General features: G+C 44.5%; 1 protein-coding gene across 3 annotated transcripts in view; it reads right to left on the bottom strand.

The window, feature by feature from the left end:
* The window catches only part of LOC131267357 (poly(rC)-binding protein 3), a 68,683-nt gene extending 52,277 nt beyond the window's left edge, over positions 1–16,406 (bottom strand). The window contains exons 1-2 of one of the 3 annotated variants that reach the window (XM_058270218.1): positions 16,268–16,392; positions 4,111–4,441 (exon numbers count right to left, since the gene is read on the bottom strand). In XM_058270218.1, the coding sequence (XP_058126201.1) occupies positions 4,111–4,200 (90 nt within the window). In that variant the 5' untranslated portion in view covers positions 4,201–4,441; positions 16,268–16,392. Of the gene's footprint in view, positions 1–4,110; positions 4,442–16,267 lie in introns of all 3 variants that reach the window. The other 2 variants (XM_058270217.1, XM_058270216.1) reach the window with 2 other exon arrangements.
* Between the last annotated feature and the right edge of the window lie 1,971 nt (positions 16,407–18,377).

The raw sequence follows: 18,377 nt of genomic DNA on the forward strand, positions 1-18,377 counted from the left end.
GCGACCACGAACAGACGGTTGTTGCAACATAACGCCAAAACCGTGTGCTTGTATCGTACACATCGCTGCCAACCCCCATGGTGCGCACCTGAGATCAAACTATCCGAAGTCCGGCGGCGAAGTCCGGATCACTCACACGCGCAGTGTGACAACTAAATCCTCTGTCACATGACGCACATCGTTCGATGGGTATCGGTAAATTGTCCCCCAAAAATCCACCGACAGGATGCCGAAAGGATAAGCCTCCCCAAAAACAATGCTCCAGTGGTCCCGCCGATCGGAGCCGATCAGCGATGCCGAAATGCGGCAGGAGGCAAAATGGCCCCCACCGGACCGGGATAATAAATTATCGGTCACGATCGGAACACTGTCCCACCACACACACACACACACACAAACACCCTTCAGCTGCAACAGTCCTTTCCCGGCACGCAATGAACGCAGCACGTGCCACGTGAACGAATGTGTCGGCGAACGCGGACGAAAATAAATGCGAATTTTAATACCACTCCACGATGCGGCCGCCTCATTGCGACACTTTCACTGCGGCCAGCTACTTGCGTGTGTTGACGCGGAACAAAAATGTGCTGAAAAAATTAAATTCAGGTTCCTCAACCAGCCAAATATATTACCGGCTCGGCCGGCGGGAGATTATTATTTTTACGGAAGTATATCGCTAGAACAATGATGCTGTGCGACGGGAATTGAGGAAAAACTTATTTTATCACAATATTTATTCCACTAGGATGCCAGTTTTCGGGAAAAATAATGAGGGACTCGTGCTACGAAAAGTACACCAATGAAGAATGTAAATAAACAGGGTTTACAGATAAATTTGTAGCTACTGATAATTTGTGATTCGATGGCATTATTGTAAAAATGAAGCATAACAAATTCCCGAGCGATATTCATATTACATTTAGTGGGTGGCAGGACCAATCGTCGTCAACACACACACTTTTTCTACACTTTTTTTTATATTAAATTTGTTTATATAATATATAAAACCGACGGTATTTTACGGCTAAGCAAAGACTTAGCTTCCTAAAGAATTATTTTTCAATGTTACTATAATGTTTATGTTGCATTTTCATTTACTTATTGGACAACTACTTTTTAGAACTACAGCTGGCTATCAAAAGTGACAGCCATGGCAGTCAAGGAGTTAATACAAATACTAAACCTTGTTTGAAGGAAATTAGAAAAAAACTTCCTCGAAGATAATTATTTGTCACTTCGATAGTCTATTACTACATAAGTGCAATACTATAAAAGTTTCTATGTCGTCCATTGGCAGTAAATGATTGTACTAAAACGATGTACTAAAACTGCCATCGTGTTAAATCTAGCTTGATTCTACATTCAGCTGCTCGTAATAACACACATTCAAATAGTGTAGTTACATGGTAAAGTGTGATATCCCGGTGTAATTAAAAGCAAAACCACAAACGCATAAAACAAAGCACGTTTTAAGCTGCGAATTTCTACCGACAGGGGCGAAGCGAAAAAATAAAGGCTTTCAAAACCTGCACATTGGCAAGGGGAGAAAAATATTCGTCTAAAATTTCCCGCCCGGAACCCGCATCATAATCGTGCACCCGAGCACCGGGGGGAGGGCCCTTAAGCGGGGCGAGCCAGAAACCCTTCTTATGTCCAGGGATTTCCACCTTTCAAACATGCATAAACTCTTCAGCAACGATACCTTCCTCCTTCTCTTCCTACTCCTCATTTCCTCTTCCTCTGCTAGTGCGTGAAACGTGAGTCAGTGTTAAAAAAAATGGGAAGCAAAAACCGGGCGTTTCTTTTTGTTTCTTCCCGTTCCCTTTGTGTGTGTGTGTGTGAGTGTATCCTATAGCCGGCTTCCGGTGAAGTGGTGGGAAGGGCGAGTGCCCGGAAAAGAATCCTTTTGATGGCGAAACGCTCGACGGTGATCATGAAAATGATGAACCTGATGATAGGGAGCCACAAGGCTCCCGGGCAAAGGGGACGGAGGATGAATCGGGGGTGCCTGCTGGACTTGGCCGAACCGGTGAGGACTCTTCTGTATTTGCCGCTATCGCTGCCTGTCTGTGTAGTCCTGCTGAATATGTATAAAGCATATATCCATCGTAGTCGAGCCGAGAGTTGAGTTTCCCGTTCGTATTCCTTTTTTTTTGGTATCCAGCATCAGCTACAGCACGTGAGTTTGATCCAGACGCAATAGCTCAAGCTTGCAAAGGGAACGATAGCAATGGTGTAAGGGCGAGTGAAGGATGGTTAGTGGCGACTTTCCACGATACCACGCCATCCGCGCAACGGTACGTCGCACTCGCTCAAGTGCTGTATAATTAAAGAGTCTTCTTTTTTTGCTATGGCAGCACAATTTCTCATGCTAAATGAAAAGAACGAGCGCGCCGTATACTCAGCCACGCGCGATTCTACAATCGAGCATCTTCGCCCCCCGCCTTCGGCCGGGCCCTCCTTCTTCGCAGCAGCCCGAGATAATCGAAGGATGACTTTTTCACGAGCGTTGGAGGGTTTACAATAGTACAAAAATGGGGAAAAAAGTTGTTTCCTCGAGTTCCTCCGACTTTTTCGTCCACTTCCGTAACAACGAAAACCCTGTCCCTGGCCTCCCCCTTTGGTTTCTTCTATTACTGGGCTCAACATGTAGACAGGAAGTTCGCCGAACGGGAAAATGTTACGAAAAAGGACACGACACGAGCGTTGTTTCTTACTTTTGGCCGGCCTCGAAAGAAAGCGAAGCGAATTCTAAAGAAAAACTTTACTCGATGCTCCTTTAGATTTGGCATTTTTTCTAGTTCCTAGTAGGTTGTTTACTTTTTTGTATGCTCACGGGCAAACCCGCGTAGGAGAGGGCAAGGTTTTTCGACATTGTGTTTCTTCCTGGTAAGTTTTTGCTTTTTACTCATTGGGGCGTTACACTTATTTCAAAATTGCTTTGATCAGCATATTATGTAACTTAATTTGCAGTTGCTAAGCTTCATCGTATCTTGTTAATAGTTTACACAGCCGGAGATATTTGATTCCGTTCACTGGGTGCTAATTTTCATCGTTGGAAGGACTTGCTGAGACCATTTTCATGATTGAGGTCAAGGGTCGGAAAAGTCCGGCAAACAGACCAAAAACAAAAACATTTGAATTCTTATCGCAGTTGTTCACGATATTACTCTTTGTCTTCCTAAAAAAGTACGTTGAAAAAAAAACTCCCTCCTCCTTCCTAAAAAAGTACGTATTGAATGATGTGGTCAGTAATCAGGCAACTTCCTCGTTTACTGTTATTAGACGTTTTCGATCGCAAATCAGGTTGCCTATTGATCGTTCTAAAATTCCTATTTCCCGTGAATCTCGCTCAGAACTAATCGGAAAAATAACATGTAAACTTTGCATCCACAGTAACTCAACACTGAAGGAATACCATTTTCGACACCATTACCAAACAGAATATGGTTTACAATATTCAAAACATCCAAAAGCTCGTTTATGTTAATTCCAGAGAGCATGCCAACAAAATTTTGCCACTCTTATATAATTTGAGTGGTGGTTAATGTTAATTATAGTGAAAAAATTTATTGAAAAGTATAACGAACGTAGATTTATGTTGAAAAAGTCTAAAATAAAAATAAAGATAAAAATTAATGATTGTTTGAATGTTAAACTTTAAAATACGTTATCTTGTCTTTATGTTACTTTCTGTATTAGATAACTGATCCCCTGCTTTTAAAGCTGTTTAGTTTTTTTTTGAACAGCTTTTAAAGCTGTTTAGTATCATTTTCAAAACATTAATACATCGTTTGAGGTATCTGCCCCCCAACATGAACCCTTGATTTAGATGATTCTGGGTCAACGAGGCCGTCCTCGACGCGACTTGTCGAATTGCCTTACAAAACGTAAACAAGAACTGCCACGCAAAGTTTTACTTTTTTGCAATAAATTTTTCAATTCTTTTATGATATTTTGATAAGCCACCTATAAGAAGGTAGCATATCCAGAACGATCTCAAATGATATAAATTACATCCTTAAAATAATCTACCCCCAACTGAAATGCCTCCATCGCATCCGATCCCCAACCCGTAGATGAATGTCGTAAGACATCGATAAAACCTACCTTTCCCTGCATGATGAGCCGGATGGTGAGGGTGATCGCCGGATCATCGGACAGATTGATATCGTTGAGCTTGCCTTTGGATTCCTCCATTTCGCTGAACGACTCAATGATGCTCGCGGGTACGGAACGGTGGGGCCAAGAAAAGGGGTTTTCGCTTTCTGCGAGCGTTCGCACACTGTTTTATTCACGCGCGGGGGTTTTTTTTATTCTATTTCGCAGCACTGCAGCAACAGCGAAGGCGTTTGGTAGGGGGAATCGTGTCGATCGGCTGCCGTCACGGAGTATTGTTCACTTTGGGTTCTTCGGGTGTATGCGGTTTTGTTTTTGTCGACTGAAATATTTCGAACCGAATGCTGTAATATTTTTCTTCTCCAATGGAGAAAGGGCATTTGTCGTTTGTCGATCGGGTACGGAACAGATGCCCGATCACGATTATCAGACGGGCACAACCACTCCACGCGCTCGGACAACACACCACAATCGCAGGACGTTGTGCTTGAGTATGACTTTTTGCTCCACCACCAATCCTGCCCGCCTTAAGTTATTATCCTTTATCGGAAAACTGTCCGCATCATAAAAGGGACGATGTTGATTAATTAAAAATATCCTTCCGTCAATTAGTGGCCATAAACCACGTTTCTCCCGCCACGCGAAGTTTATACTTTCGTTCTAAAAAAGGAGCAGCGAATGATGCGAAGGACCAGTGGCACGAAATATAACAACATTTTTACCCAAAAAGGAAAAAAAAACAAACAAACCTGGGATGAAAACAACCCCTTTGCTCGGCGAAGAAAACTGTCCCCGAAAGGGGGCAAGCAAAAACATCCAATTTGAAAGAGTTCAAAAGAATTTCTCCTACGCTTTATGAACGATGTCATCGCTCAAGATGGATTAAATGAATTTAAAAAGTAAATTCAACATTCTTGCGCTTCTTCGTGGAAAGTGACGCCACTTCGGAAGCGGTTCGTTCCTCGGGATCCGTAGTTCTCGTCGCTCGTTTCTACCCCGTGTGGCTACTCCTGGCGCACCAGAGAGAGCGCGAACTAAAGGGTAAAGGAAAATAAAAGTTTCCCTCATTTTTTCCTTCCTTCTGGCCGTTCACTTTTCCTCATTGCCATTATATGGTACTTTAATTTTCCGTTCTGCTCAGCCATAAATTTAGCCACCGAGGCGACCTGGGCAGGTTTTTCAATCCACTCCCCGAAAGCGCCATCTTCGTCGCACGTCGAAAGCAACGCGCGTATCCAGAGGGAAAAGGCGCGCAAAAAAAAGGGACTCCTAAGCCATTACTGTCACCATCATTACACGGTCAGCGACACTTGGCATCAGCCGGGCCACTGCCGAAGCCCAGATTATCTGATGGTGTGGAAAATTGTACAACATCAACACATACAGCACCCTCGTCAGGAGTTTTTTTTCACCTTAGCTTGGGGATGTTGAAAGAAAGAAAAATTCTTAACTGGAAAACGGAAGCGGAGGAAACCAATTCTTATCGGATAAGCATCGCAAAACTACATTGAATTTAATTTTAACCCTCAATTGACTTCGCTAACCGTTTCCCCGGGGTCTGTTTGCCTCCCACTAATTGTATCCTTCCGAGCGCAAAGCTTTTCTTCGGTACAAACGCGGTACTGGAAAAGGACAACGAGGAAGAAACATGTTTTTCCGCTCAAAAAAAAAAAAAAGAACTTCCTCCCGTATTCTCAAGGTAGGGAGAACCTCTTTCTTGTGCTCCTTTCTATGCCCTTCCTCTGTCTAAACATTACACCCAACCCAACGCCGTAGCCGCACGTCAATCGAAAAGCGATCAACACGAAATCAACGAAACATCCATCCGAAAGCCATTCCCAGTTTAATCGAGGCCGAGGCATGGGTGGCAAACGTGGGCTTCTTGGTTGGTGGGGAATGCTGGCGGCAAATGAAATATATTTGTAAAAAAAAACAACCAAAGTGCGGGTTGAACCGAAATTGGGTTTAATAGCAGAAACCCCTCCCCTCCCAGCCAGGTTTGGCCCGGAAGGAGGGAAAGTTTTGCTGCTGCTGCTGCTGCTGAGGGGTTTGTTGGAGTTTTTCGCTTCGGGCACGTGGAAAGCGGCGTGAGATGAGTTGCGGCTTTGTGGCGTAATAGTAGGTAGGTGTGCGTGATTCAAGCCAGGATCCCCAGGATCGTCGGAAGCAGAACGTACGAACGGTTCACATGTCACTAAGCGGTAGCAGCGCGTGGATGTGAGATGGCGCGTGTCGGACGAGCGCGTGGAGGGTTTGTGGGAAAAGATTCAATTATGTAGCGATACGGGATGAATAATAAAATCTCGCATCCATCGTGCGCCTCGCGAAACGTATCCTTTTCCGCTTAGATAATTTTTTGCTCATTTAAAAAAAAAAAACATTTCTCTCGGTCTCTCTCCCTCTCTCTCTTTCTGTGTTGCTCCGCTATTCGATTGTGAGAGTCCGCAGGAATAATAAAAAAAAACAACATAAACAAGAAACTCGATCAGCAGCAACCAAGCACTGGAAGTGTGTTTCTCTCCACAGATTTGTATGGTGGCTTTCCTGTTTGGTATGGTTTGGGTTCCGTGCACTTTCGGTAAGCAGGTTTTACGTGGAGGCGGTACTTTCGGGGGAGTGCAGGAGAGAGAGAGAGAGAGCGAGTGGGGGTGGCTTTCGATTAAGCGGGGTATTGTGGGCCGGGACGGGGTGTTTCATTTTTCTTCTGCGCATCACTTCCACTAGGCGACCTTCAGGGCGCACCACTTGCGTCACCGCCACCCACCACCACCACCACCACCAAGGAGTAGCACGCCGATATACTGAGGGGTCGCGGCCACAGCCACACACACACACGCACACAAGCGCTTCGGTTGGTTCTTGTTGTTGTTGGGGGTTGGATTTCGTGGGGTTAATTCGTCTGGAAGAAAACGGAAAGAGAAAGTACGTGTCAAAATAGGAAGGAACAGGAAGAAATTTTTTGGATTAGTATCTAATCTACAACACATTAAAACATCAATCAATTCTAAGCAGATACCGCAGCAGGTTGCCCACCCCACAGTTTCCCCCCGACACCCCCGAGGGGGTGGGCGTGGATGGGTGGAAAAAAAAGTGTGCTATAAAAGAAGGAATTAAGTAACCGGCGGCAGCAATAGCAGCAGTACCACATTTCGGAACCATCAAGCGGTACGCAGGATGAATAATTCGTTCGGCCGAGGGGACGTTCGGACGGGGGAGTCCTTTGTTCGGAAAGTGAGTAAATTAAACGTACGTGAAAAACAATCGAAATCGCTCAGAAAAGTGTATGGAAAACGCATTGGGAATTACACCCGCCCGAAGGATTAACATTATTATGGTTCTTACAAAGCAATAAAATTGCTCCCCTTTTTTCTGGAACCACCCAGCAGTACCACCCAAGAATATATTAAATATTTTATTAGATACCCTAACCCTATTCTGGGAAAAAAGCTGCCTTACAACTCGAGTTTGGATTGTGTAAATCTTTCGATTCGATCTGAACAGATATCTGTCGAATGGCAACCGGGACGGTACGCCCGGCTGTCACTCACAGCAGTAACCATCAACTCCTCTCAGAAGCACCCTCTCCCCACCAAGAGGAGGGCTCACTTAGATTTTTCGCAAAAGCAAATAGACCTCTTCGCCCCCGTACCTCGAAGCATTGTTCCAAGAATGGCAACGACGATTGGCGAATGCTGCGCTTCAAAGGGCTACTTGTTTGACGAAGCCCGAATCCTTTTAAAAGCCGTTCAATAATCCACCGAGACGAATTGATTCACCCGCTGTCTGGAACGATAAAATTCCACCGGTTTGATCCATCTTCGGCTTCGGAAGGGCTTTGATGTAGCATTGGTAAAGTGGTTGGCGTTATTGATTGGAAAATTCTTCGTTCCCATAAATATCTGGAATATAATTTTATTCCCCTTTTTGTGAACCAAATCATCGGCAGCAGAACTTACATTTGATTGTCTTCAAATCATACTACGTTCTACCGTAGATTGGATAACATTAAAAGATGAATGCGTTAACGAGACCAATAATGTGGCATACATTACATCAAACACTATATAAGGAATGTGTAAGGTAGGGATAATTCTTTGATTCTTACTTTGATACGGTAAAATTTAAGTAAAATTAAAAATTGAAATTCAAAAGGCAACAAATGTTTTGTGATTATGCCCAAGAAAAATTACAATGAGTTCAACATTACATAAGTTAGAGATTCGATTGTAATGGAAAATGAATGAATCCGTCAGGAAATATTAAACATATGACAAATTAAAAGAAATCTGACCATTTGTGTTTGAAGAAAAGAGGAAGCAAAACATATTGTTTACCTCACAAACATAATAAACGTTGGTTAAACGTAGCTACAACAGGAAGCATGATTGTTGTGCGCACAATTACTTTATCTGAGCAGTGAAGCGAACAATAAAACGGGGAAAAACAAAACGAAACTCTATTGCCATTGAGTGAAACACTCTCCGAACGGGTGGCCAGCAACCACCGCCAATAAAAAGGACGACGCATGTTGCCGCACCGGCGTGGAGTGGAAACAACTATTACTGGCCGGGGCCGAAATCTTGTGCGATAAAAATATAACGCACCATAATAGGGCCATAAAAGTTTGGCAACGGCATCACGACGACGGTGGCAGCAACAACATGTTGTTTGAATCGTTCGTGGATATCCTTCCGTGCGCCCGGGGTTTTTTTTTCTTTCTTTCCGCTCTTCCTGCCCAGCTCTCGGCAAAGGACGCACACCAAAACGCACATATGTCGCCCAGACCGCCCCAGACCAAAGCACCGGCAAGCGGTTCTGGTGGCGGAGTTCTGGTTTTCATCTGTATCCGGGCCCGTTTTGTACGGTTGGGAAACGGAACCTGTGGAACAGAAGAAGAAGAAAAAAAAATGGCCAAGAACCGGCCACGGGAATGGAATATGGGAGACGCTGCCCATGTGGGGCTCTGGTGTCTTGTTTTTCCGGACCCCGTGCAACGCACATAAATGGTATTGCGGAATGCGCCCCGATGTTGGCCAAACCAGTGGTGGTGGTGGGGGGAAGCAAATCATATGAGAAAAAATCCAACTCCATACGGCAGTGAGCCGAGGCAGGCGGCTTTCGCGAGCCTGGGAGCCGAGTATCAAGTTAATACCGTTACATGAACTCGCCTGAAGGAACCAAAAGTATGTATGTGTCGCGGAGAAAAAATAAAACGAGAGCTCGATTGAAAGAGTGAGCGTCGGCACATCCAAACCCCATCGTGTACCGGTTCGGACGACAACACGCAGCATTCGGTGGCGATTTTAGGGGGGGGTAGGAGGCAGCGGTAGCGCATCATATTGCCTTGGCTGCAAAAGATGAAAAAAAAACGGTCGAACGGAGTCATAAGAGACACGCCGAACACGCCATGTATGAACGCCGTTTTCGACAAGTGATCCAATTCCAATCCACGGAAATCGGTAGAGTGGAACCATTTCGGTAGTTTTCTTTGGCAACCATTTGGAATTAGAATTGAGGTTTAGTATTGGGTAGTTTTCGGGAGGGAAAAGCTGTAACATCTTGCCCGTTCCGTATATGAAAAATTTAATTAAATAGTTTCAATGTCTATAGTAAAAATATTTTCCTAAACTTTACGCTCGTTTCAAATACGATCAATTCCTAGAACGTGCAAGATACCGTGTGACGATTTGTAGGAATTCTTCATGAAACACATGTTGCAAAGCAACGAATCAACTCAACCTTCCCATCATCGGACCTGCGAGTCACAGAATTGCTATGCTAAGTAAGAAAAAATGTTACGCTGTTATGCTCATCTTTCGTCCGTAAGCAAAGGCAAGCAAGTAAGCGACCAAAGAGACGAACGGCAGCACGACACGTGAAACATGAATAACTAAAGTCGTCGTGACGGAAAAGAAGAACCGAAGAATCGCGCCGGGGAGCGTGAAGCGAAAAGATAAAAAAAAACAACAAAAACGATACCAGCATTCATCAAAACCGGCGAAAAGTATGCATAAATTACAGGAAAACCAACGCAGTCCATGTGGCAAATGGCAGAACGAAACGACCGGCAGCCGCCATGTTGGAGAGAAAGATCGGGCCCGCGCACGGTTCTTTCGGCTGCATGGCTTTCGCCGTTTGGCATTGGCTTCTGCCACGATGGACCCAGGGTGGTTATCTCTTACACATACCGGGTTTTTGTTGGAGTATTTTTTTTGCATTTCTTCACCGAAGTCGTGGTAAGAGTCGCGGCTTTTCGACAATCACGTTGTTGCAATGTTTGCGATGAACGAAAACTGCCACGGGAGCGGGAAAGAAAACTCGTACATTCAATCGATGGGCAACCAAAACCCATCAGATGGAAGATTTGCGGCCACACAAGTACGTGTGTAACAAAGTGTGGGCTAGCCCGCGCGGTCGAGTGCCACCCTCCCGTTGGCCATTTGTCCAACCGTGCGCGACAGACAAATTAGACACCGTTTGTTGTCGTCGGTTCGGTTTCAACCCCGTTTTATCGGTGGTGGGACATTATCGATATCGATGCACGGTAGCAAACGTTGGTTCTTTCTTTTTTCTTATAACAGTTCGAAACCGCAAACGTTTCGCGGGTATGATAATACTGTTTGCAAACACTGGCTCCGGCTATTCGCGGTTTATGGAACCTTATCGGAGGCAGTTAGCAGCGTCGTACGCCCCTTCGGATTGGTATACAATGTTGGTCCGTAAGTCACAATAGGCACACATTTGGCCGTTCAACTAGAAGCCAATGCTGAGTGGCGTTCGATCCAATATTGGACAACATTATTAACATTATTTGAACGTAAATTTGTGTTCGAAAAACATTTAAGCCATGAAATTTGTTTCATTCTTACACATTCGTTTTACTTTAGGCATGAAATTTACAGGAACTTAGAAACGATATAAGTTAAAAAAAACCGTAAACAAATTATATTTCAAGTTTAGATGAGAACACTTGTACGGGTTTCTCAAACGAACAATTAAGATCATTATGTGGCAACGACGCAAACAATGGAACGAAGCACAGGACGGAAACAACCTACAAAAACTTATAAAGTCCGCAACATCAAGGACAATTTATCATCTTTAAAATAACAAATTATGTTTATGTTTTCCATCTTAAAAGTAAAAAAAAATTAAATAACCAACTTTAAAATAATAAGTGATTATAATATATTAGATTCCAAGCACATATTTTTGATATCGAAAATATAAAAGATGAAAAGGATTCAAACTTTTGGGCATCAGAAGTTAAAACTGCCAAAAGATACATAGTAAACAAGTATACTAAAAAATTCTCGTTTACCGATTGGGAAAATCTTGTAGAGTAGAGAAGCTATAGCGTGTTAAAAAGAGCAGTTAAAATTATCGCTGAAATGTATTCTGGAAAGATTCCAAAGCAATGTATTTTAATGTTAAAAAAAATGCCTTGTTTGAAAAGTTTAACAACATTTTGGGCAACAAAGCATACAGATTTCTGTGGAATTTGAAGAAACCACATTTGACAAATATCATTAAATACATCGTTTGTGAAAGGCGATCAAACAGTACGGTAGAAATGCAAATAAATAATTAGAAAAATTTTCCTTTAGGGTGACAAGATAAAACTCCAAAATGAAATTGATGTTCCCCCCATGTATCACCAAACGTACATCGGTCACAAATGGTGTAAACATTCGTGGGGCAAGTGTTTCGCGTCACATTTTTCAGATGCTATTTCAAGCAGCCATTCGGATCGATCATCGTGTCTTGCGGGTTGGCCGAAAGGAAGCGGGAAAAAGAAACGAATGAAGCACGATTGCATGGGCCGAGCCCAGTTTAAAACCTCTTGGTCACACATCCGTCATGCGTTGGGCGGTGATAAGAACGAAAGGCGACGACTCGTTCCCCTTGCCAGGCGATGGGCCAAATGTGAGTGTCGGTGAGGAGGCGCAAATTATAAGCTCCCTTAAAGAAACTGACCGATGAAGGCGTTTTTTTCCTTTTCTTTTCTTTTCTTTTCGTCTTGATGCGCTGATATCATTGGCACGCGAAAGATTCCAGTCGTAAAAGTGGATCAAAGCGCACACTGTCGCGGCAGCGATCCACCCGAAGGCGTCCGTTCCGAAGATTGTGTTGACAATGGCCACCACCCGGGCCACGCCGGAACATGAGACGTGTAAGTGAAAATGGAGGAATAAATCCTCTTATCGCTTTACGCTGGGTGCTGTCGCTGCCATCCGTCCATGTGTTGTGTGCAGCAGCAAAACCATGAAGTCGATGGTCTGTTCCCTCGGCTGGTCGTCTCGATTCGGTCATAGGCTGGTGGTCCACGGTGGGCCGTTCTCGATCGATGCCCGCCGCCGCTGGACAAGGCCTGGATATTGGTGTGCCAGTGGTGATGACTCTCTTTTTCCCTCGGATGTCGGGGCTTCCCGTACCAACGGACCGGCGGTAGGGGTGAGCTTCGCCTCGTGGTGGCATCTGGCCCCCGGTACGGTGTGCGCTTATGGCATTATGGGCCGGATATGGTGCAGATAGAGAAAACTGGCAACCGAAGCCCTCGCCGCTGGGAATACGGCAGGAAGCCATACAGAGGCATATCAGTCTCCGGCTCACGTCTGCTGGCGTTGGTTTACGTTCTTCCACTCGGAACGGGCCACTCGGAGGGGATGGGCAGATGCCCGGGGGGTTAGAAAGCTTACAGGAGCAGCCCTCCATTACCGGACCGAAGTGCGAATGAGGCTTCTAAAATCGATAGCAAAAATAAACACAACAACGGAACAATCGTCTGTCAAAGCCATGGCCTCAAACGCTTCATTGGCCGAATGACGCCTCACTGCTGCCCGAGGTACAAATATCTGGTAGTTTGCTCTCCTTCAACGGTGTGTTTTTAGATGGACTTCTTTCATTCAAGAAGAAGAAAATTGCATCAGAAAATGAACCGAATTGCTCCATGGCATACTTTTCCATTTCTACCAAACAAATAGCGTTCTTTAAAAACCAAGGATGCAATCAAACAGGATGATCACTGACGATGATAATGATGATGATAGCGATGATGGTCAACGAAATGCACAATTGTGCAGCAGACGTGCAAAAGGAGCAATCAAACACAAATAAAACGGAACAAACATATTCTCCAGCCTTCCATTTTCATTCCATTCCTCCGCTTCGCCATTTCGCCTTCCCTTCGTGGTCATCGAGAAATAAAATCATTCGATTCCAATTCTGCTGGAAGGTTGGAGTAGAATATTGAAATTTGGTTGTCGAAACGTAAAGCAAACAAATACCAACCAACAAATGCCCCTTTGAATCGAAAGCCAACCACCAGCCTGTGAAACCGATAGCGATTGGATGATAACGGGATGCAGGGCTTCTCAACTCTCTGTGAGATTTTTTTTTTTTTTTTTAATACCATTCAAAACTATTTGTACAGATTAAAGTAGCCACTTCAAAAAGCACTCAAACACGTCTACAAAGGTAATTAATTGTTTTTTTAGATCAGAATGTCTATCCGATATACTTGTTTCATGTAGTAAGAATTGCTCAAGATTTTATGATACTTTAAAGACGGCAAGAGCTTTTCCGCCAACTCACTGTTTTTCAGGTGAGTGCAAAGAGAAGACGTATGCCGTGAATTGGTGTCTGCAACCTTGGCAAAAAAATCAGTTTGCCAATAGCTTCATGACCTAATTTTTGCTTGATTTCAAATTCAATTCATGAAAGAGAAAAGAGTAATTGTGAAATATTACGGACTGATTTGCTTTTAAGTTTTTTGTGAAGCTCCATTTAGGCTCCTAGCAAGTAGCTCAAAAGGCGTTATCTGAGAACAGAATTATGACAAACTGTTAATTAAGTAAGCAATATTTCCATCAATGATAAAGCTGGGAAGAGTTACCTATATTATTACTAAAATGATCAGCAATAATAGTTTTTCTCATACCATCTACGCTTTCGAACGCTTCCAAAAGGACAACATTCAGAAACACTGCTTTTTTCGTTCGTCCTCACTGTCGTGGACCGAAACGTCATCCGGGACGAACTGTCATCCTTTACCGTGTGCATCTGGATGTGGTAAGGAACAGGCCGTGCAAGTGCACTTCGTACCCGGCGGGTAAATGTAACACAAACCGAAGGAGAACACCATCTCGGCGACTGCAACTTTCCCACATCCCAAACCGGTCACATTCCTTCCGGTCAGCGTCCATCGACAACACGGCATATTCGGTGAACGGCAAGCAAGCAAACCAAGCAACAACATCAACAACAAAAAATAACTGCAGCTGGGCAGTCTCGGTGATGATTGGTGCCGTTGCCTTTCGCCGCATCTCTTTTGGAAAGCCACGGCACAAAACGGCCGCGAAAGGAAGCGAAATGGAAGAACGAAATGATGTTGCTCGGACTGGTGCCACAATCTTACGCTGCCCTCGGGCGATTTAACTGGATGGCGCACAGGGCCACACAGCTGAACGCGAATTCGTCACATCCGGTGCCGGTCGGAGGGAGGCGTGCCGGTGGATGGCCAGCGCGTTGAAGGCTCGTTTTGATACGGGTTTTATTCTCCTGCTATCTGTGACAAAGAATGTTAACAGTGATTTTTACTTCTTCGAATTTATAGATTAGTTTTACAGCTAGAAAACACGGCATGCTGCGATTCTTTGCTAACATCCGCGATTTTTGTTTGACGAACGTCCCCCATTGTTCGGCCAGGGGCTATCTTTCCCGCTGGTGGATGGAAAACAACATGCTAGATAGAAGGATACACTTACCCGAAACAAGACGGGACAACAGGGAAACGTCGACAACCCGGCACACTGGGCGTACGGCCGGCGTGTTGAAGGATAAATCCGGAATCGATCGAAGCATGCCAAGACGTCAAAAAAAAAAAAATCCGTGCCGGGGATGAGATGACGTACCGGAAACGCTCGCGCATCGAAACAAAACATTTATCATCCACTCCGCACACCGTTAGTAGGTACAACACAGCGCAAGTTCTTCGGTGTTTTGCGAGTCAAAGAGTCCCATTACACTGAGCAATGCAAAACAAAAAAAAAACTGAAAAAAACACCGACACAAAAGGGCACCATACCCTCCGTGTTCGCGGGAAGCGCAAGCTCGCGATTGAAAACGATAGTGCGCGAGCGAGAACGCGCATCAGACGAGAAAAAAAACAACGCAAACAAAGAGCCCTTCGATGGAGCGAGAGCAACGAAGTGAACGAGATTTGCGGTTTCGTTTATGGTTCCTTTTCCATCGACACAGGCAAAAAAAACCCTTATTCACCAAGAAATGGCCGCACTTTGGCGTACGCGCTGTATGTGTCCCGAATTATTACAACCGGGAATGGCGCTATGTAAAGGGTTTATTTAGCTCGGTTGGGTTTTTTCTTCACTTCTTCTGCTGTGCATGTGGAATTCATTTCATTTCGATCACGGTTTTACGCTTGGCAGAACGCCGGGATTGTCACTTCGAAGCGATTTGTTTTTTATCTTTCTTTTTATTTTGTCTTCTCACGAACTCGAACTGAATGTCAATTGTGCCTTCCCTCGCAGCTGCAGGACGCAGGGTTGTCACGGGAAGGTGTGGTGTAAGGAATTTCGCTTTACCGGGATTATCGACTTATTAGAAAAAAACGCACACCAAACACCGTCCAAACGCACGCCGGAGCGCTTGTAAAGCTATCCTCGTTTGAGAGATTTTCATCTGAACTAAACGCTCCACCGTACGCCGCTTCCCGGTCGGACCGTCGACCGGAAACCAGGACACCGTAATAATGGCACCGAAAATTCACAACCGAACGCAGATGCACGCGCACCAAAACCCTGCTGGTGGCGGTTCCGAAGCGGGTCCTTTTTGGGAGCACCAAAATGTGTGACACTTTTCGCCGCCGTCGCACAACGCCACCGATCTCTTAGCGGCGGAAGGTCCAGAGTTCAGCGGCGACCACGTATCACGATGGTTCCAGCACGGTTTTCTTGGCACGATGCCCACAAAACAAACATAAAAAAGGAAAAGCCAAGAGGAAAATCTATCCGCCTGGCGTAGCACATACGCTCGTGCTGGGGGGAAAAAATCGAAGCGGCGTAGCACCGAAAAATCGACCCGCCGTCACACCGAGCATAAAAGTCGAACGCAGCCACGTTTAATTCACCTGCCCGGAAAAGCGCGCACGCAACCCGCAAAGCAAATTCTCACCGGAAACTGTGGGAAATGCTAGATTTCCAATCGCTGCCGACGGTGAGGTGTTTAAAAAACTACTACTTTTGGGATTGATGAGAGAAATGTAGGGAAGCGTGTGTAGCTCAAAACAAAGATAATACAAAACTAGCAGCGAGTTTGACAAAACACACTCGCATTGATCGCAACGAGAATACAGTCGCGGTACGGGTGTGTGTGCGTGGTACGAATTCTGCGAATCGTTTTCAATGCATACACTCACACCACAGCAGGAACCGGGTAGCAACACACCAACACCACTGCAAAATGCGGTCATCTACGTTCGAGGAATTACTAACACACAATCAAATGCTACTCGAATTCTTCTCACCAACACCATCCTGCGAAGCGCGAGATGAAACATGACGGAATCGTTTATACTCTCTCTTTGAAAAGTGCAACATAGATTCGTGTTTCGTTTGGTGCTTTCATTTATGAATTTAAAATCGTCAATTCAATTCAATTTTTCTTTTGTTGACTTCATGAAATTGACTTGTGATCATTTTCATTTCATGGTTTAGATTTTTAATAAGATTGTACTCCAATAGAAATCGTTGAAAACCGCACGCTTAACAATAGAAATCGTCATTGCAATCAAATTTGAACATTGTAAATCAGTCAACATGAGATAGAGAGAAATGAGGCAAAGCTTCTCTTAGTGAATAATTTCAAGAAATTACAAATTACAGTGGTAACAGTTGGAAAACATTGTTTGATTAGAATCAATCTGAAATCCAAGAAGCACCATTATGATAAACTTTTTGCAGACTTATTGTGAAATACTCAAAAGAGGTAAAATACGTTAAGATATGAATAAAAAGGTATAAATCATCTAACATTGTTCATTACGATTCGAATAGGCATATAATTACTTTTCATATGAGCTTTATTAGCCGACAATCCGTTTATTTGCCGCGTGCTTTTGACAAGAACAATCCACTTTTGTTATCTGACTCGTACTTTTGCCACACAATGCTGCCGATATGGAGGATTACGCGAAACGCTTGTGAACTCGGTTGATAGTTAAATAATCGGGACTATCTAACCGTGAAATATAATCTTGATGATGATTTTCTACCCCTCCTAGTCCGTAGAATCGACCTTCCAGCCATTTCCTATCATTTCCAAAAGTACAATACACCTAGGCACAAACCATCTCCATCCTTCCAAACAATGGAACATAAACCCCTCCACCCGCCGGGCCGAAGAGCCAAACTGTTTCTTTTACGAACCGTGCGTTAACCGTTGCTTGGTGGGACGAGGCTTTCACGAGCGCACCGCAAAATTGTTCAATCAGGGTGGTTTTCGTATGATTTTTCTGTTATTTTTTGTTCACCCTTCGGCAGGATTCTGATACTGCGGGACCTTTCCTGCTAGAAGAAGCAACACTACAGTAGAGGAATCGGGTTTATCACTGACGAACGTGCCATTCGCGGAATATTGGAGAAATTGCTGCATAAGCTTATATTTTGATCCCTTCACTTTCCGTTCGCCAAGGGGATACTTTTTTCTCCTTGCCATGTCGTCCACGTTTCTGAGCGATTTTCCAGCGTGCCAGCGGGTTTCCGTGTCCCATTGTCCGCACGGTTCGTGTCCCAATCGGTACTTAGGGAAATTGAACGGTCGCACCCGAGTGCCACTCGCCAGATCGAACAAACGTTCCGGCTGGTCGAGCATTATTGCGACTGCCCTCCCGGTCGCCAAACGATTCGTCCGATCCGGCGTCCGGATCCTTCGCGTGCCTCTGTTTTGTCGATTAAACAATCGAACGTAGCAAAAACGGTCGGATGCTGGACCGGTAAAGAGGCAGCAAAATAACATGAAGCTACAAAAAAAGGAAAACAAGTGGCACGTAATACTTGAACGGAAACGCAAGCAAAAGAATATTTTGTGCAAACACTTTGCGTTCCTTAATTTTTTCTGTCAATGTTATCGGGGCAAATAAATCCGTGCCGAGCAGGAAATCGAATTTGTGTTTGGGATGAGGGGTACCTTTTCGATAATTTTTAATGGGCGTTATGAAAGCGATCCAAATATATTTGTCT

Source organism: Anopheles coustani, chromosome 2 (genome assembly GCF_943734705.1).
Source record: "Anopheles coustani chromosome 2, idAnoCousDA_361_x.2, whole genome shotgun sequence".
NCBI classification, from domain to species: Eukaryota; Metazoa; Arthropoda; class Insecta; order Diptera; family Culicidae; genus Anopheles; species Anopheles coustani.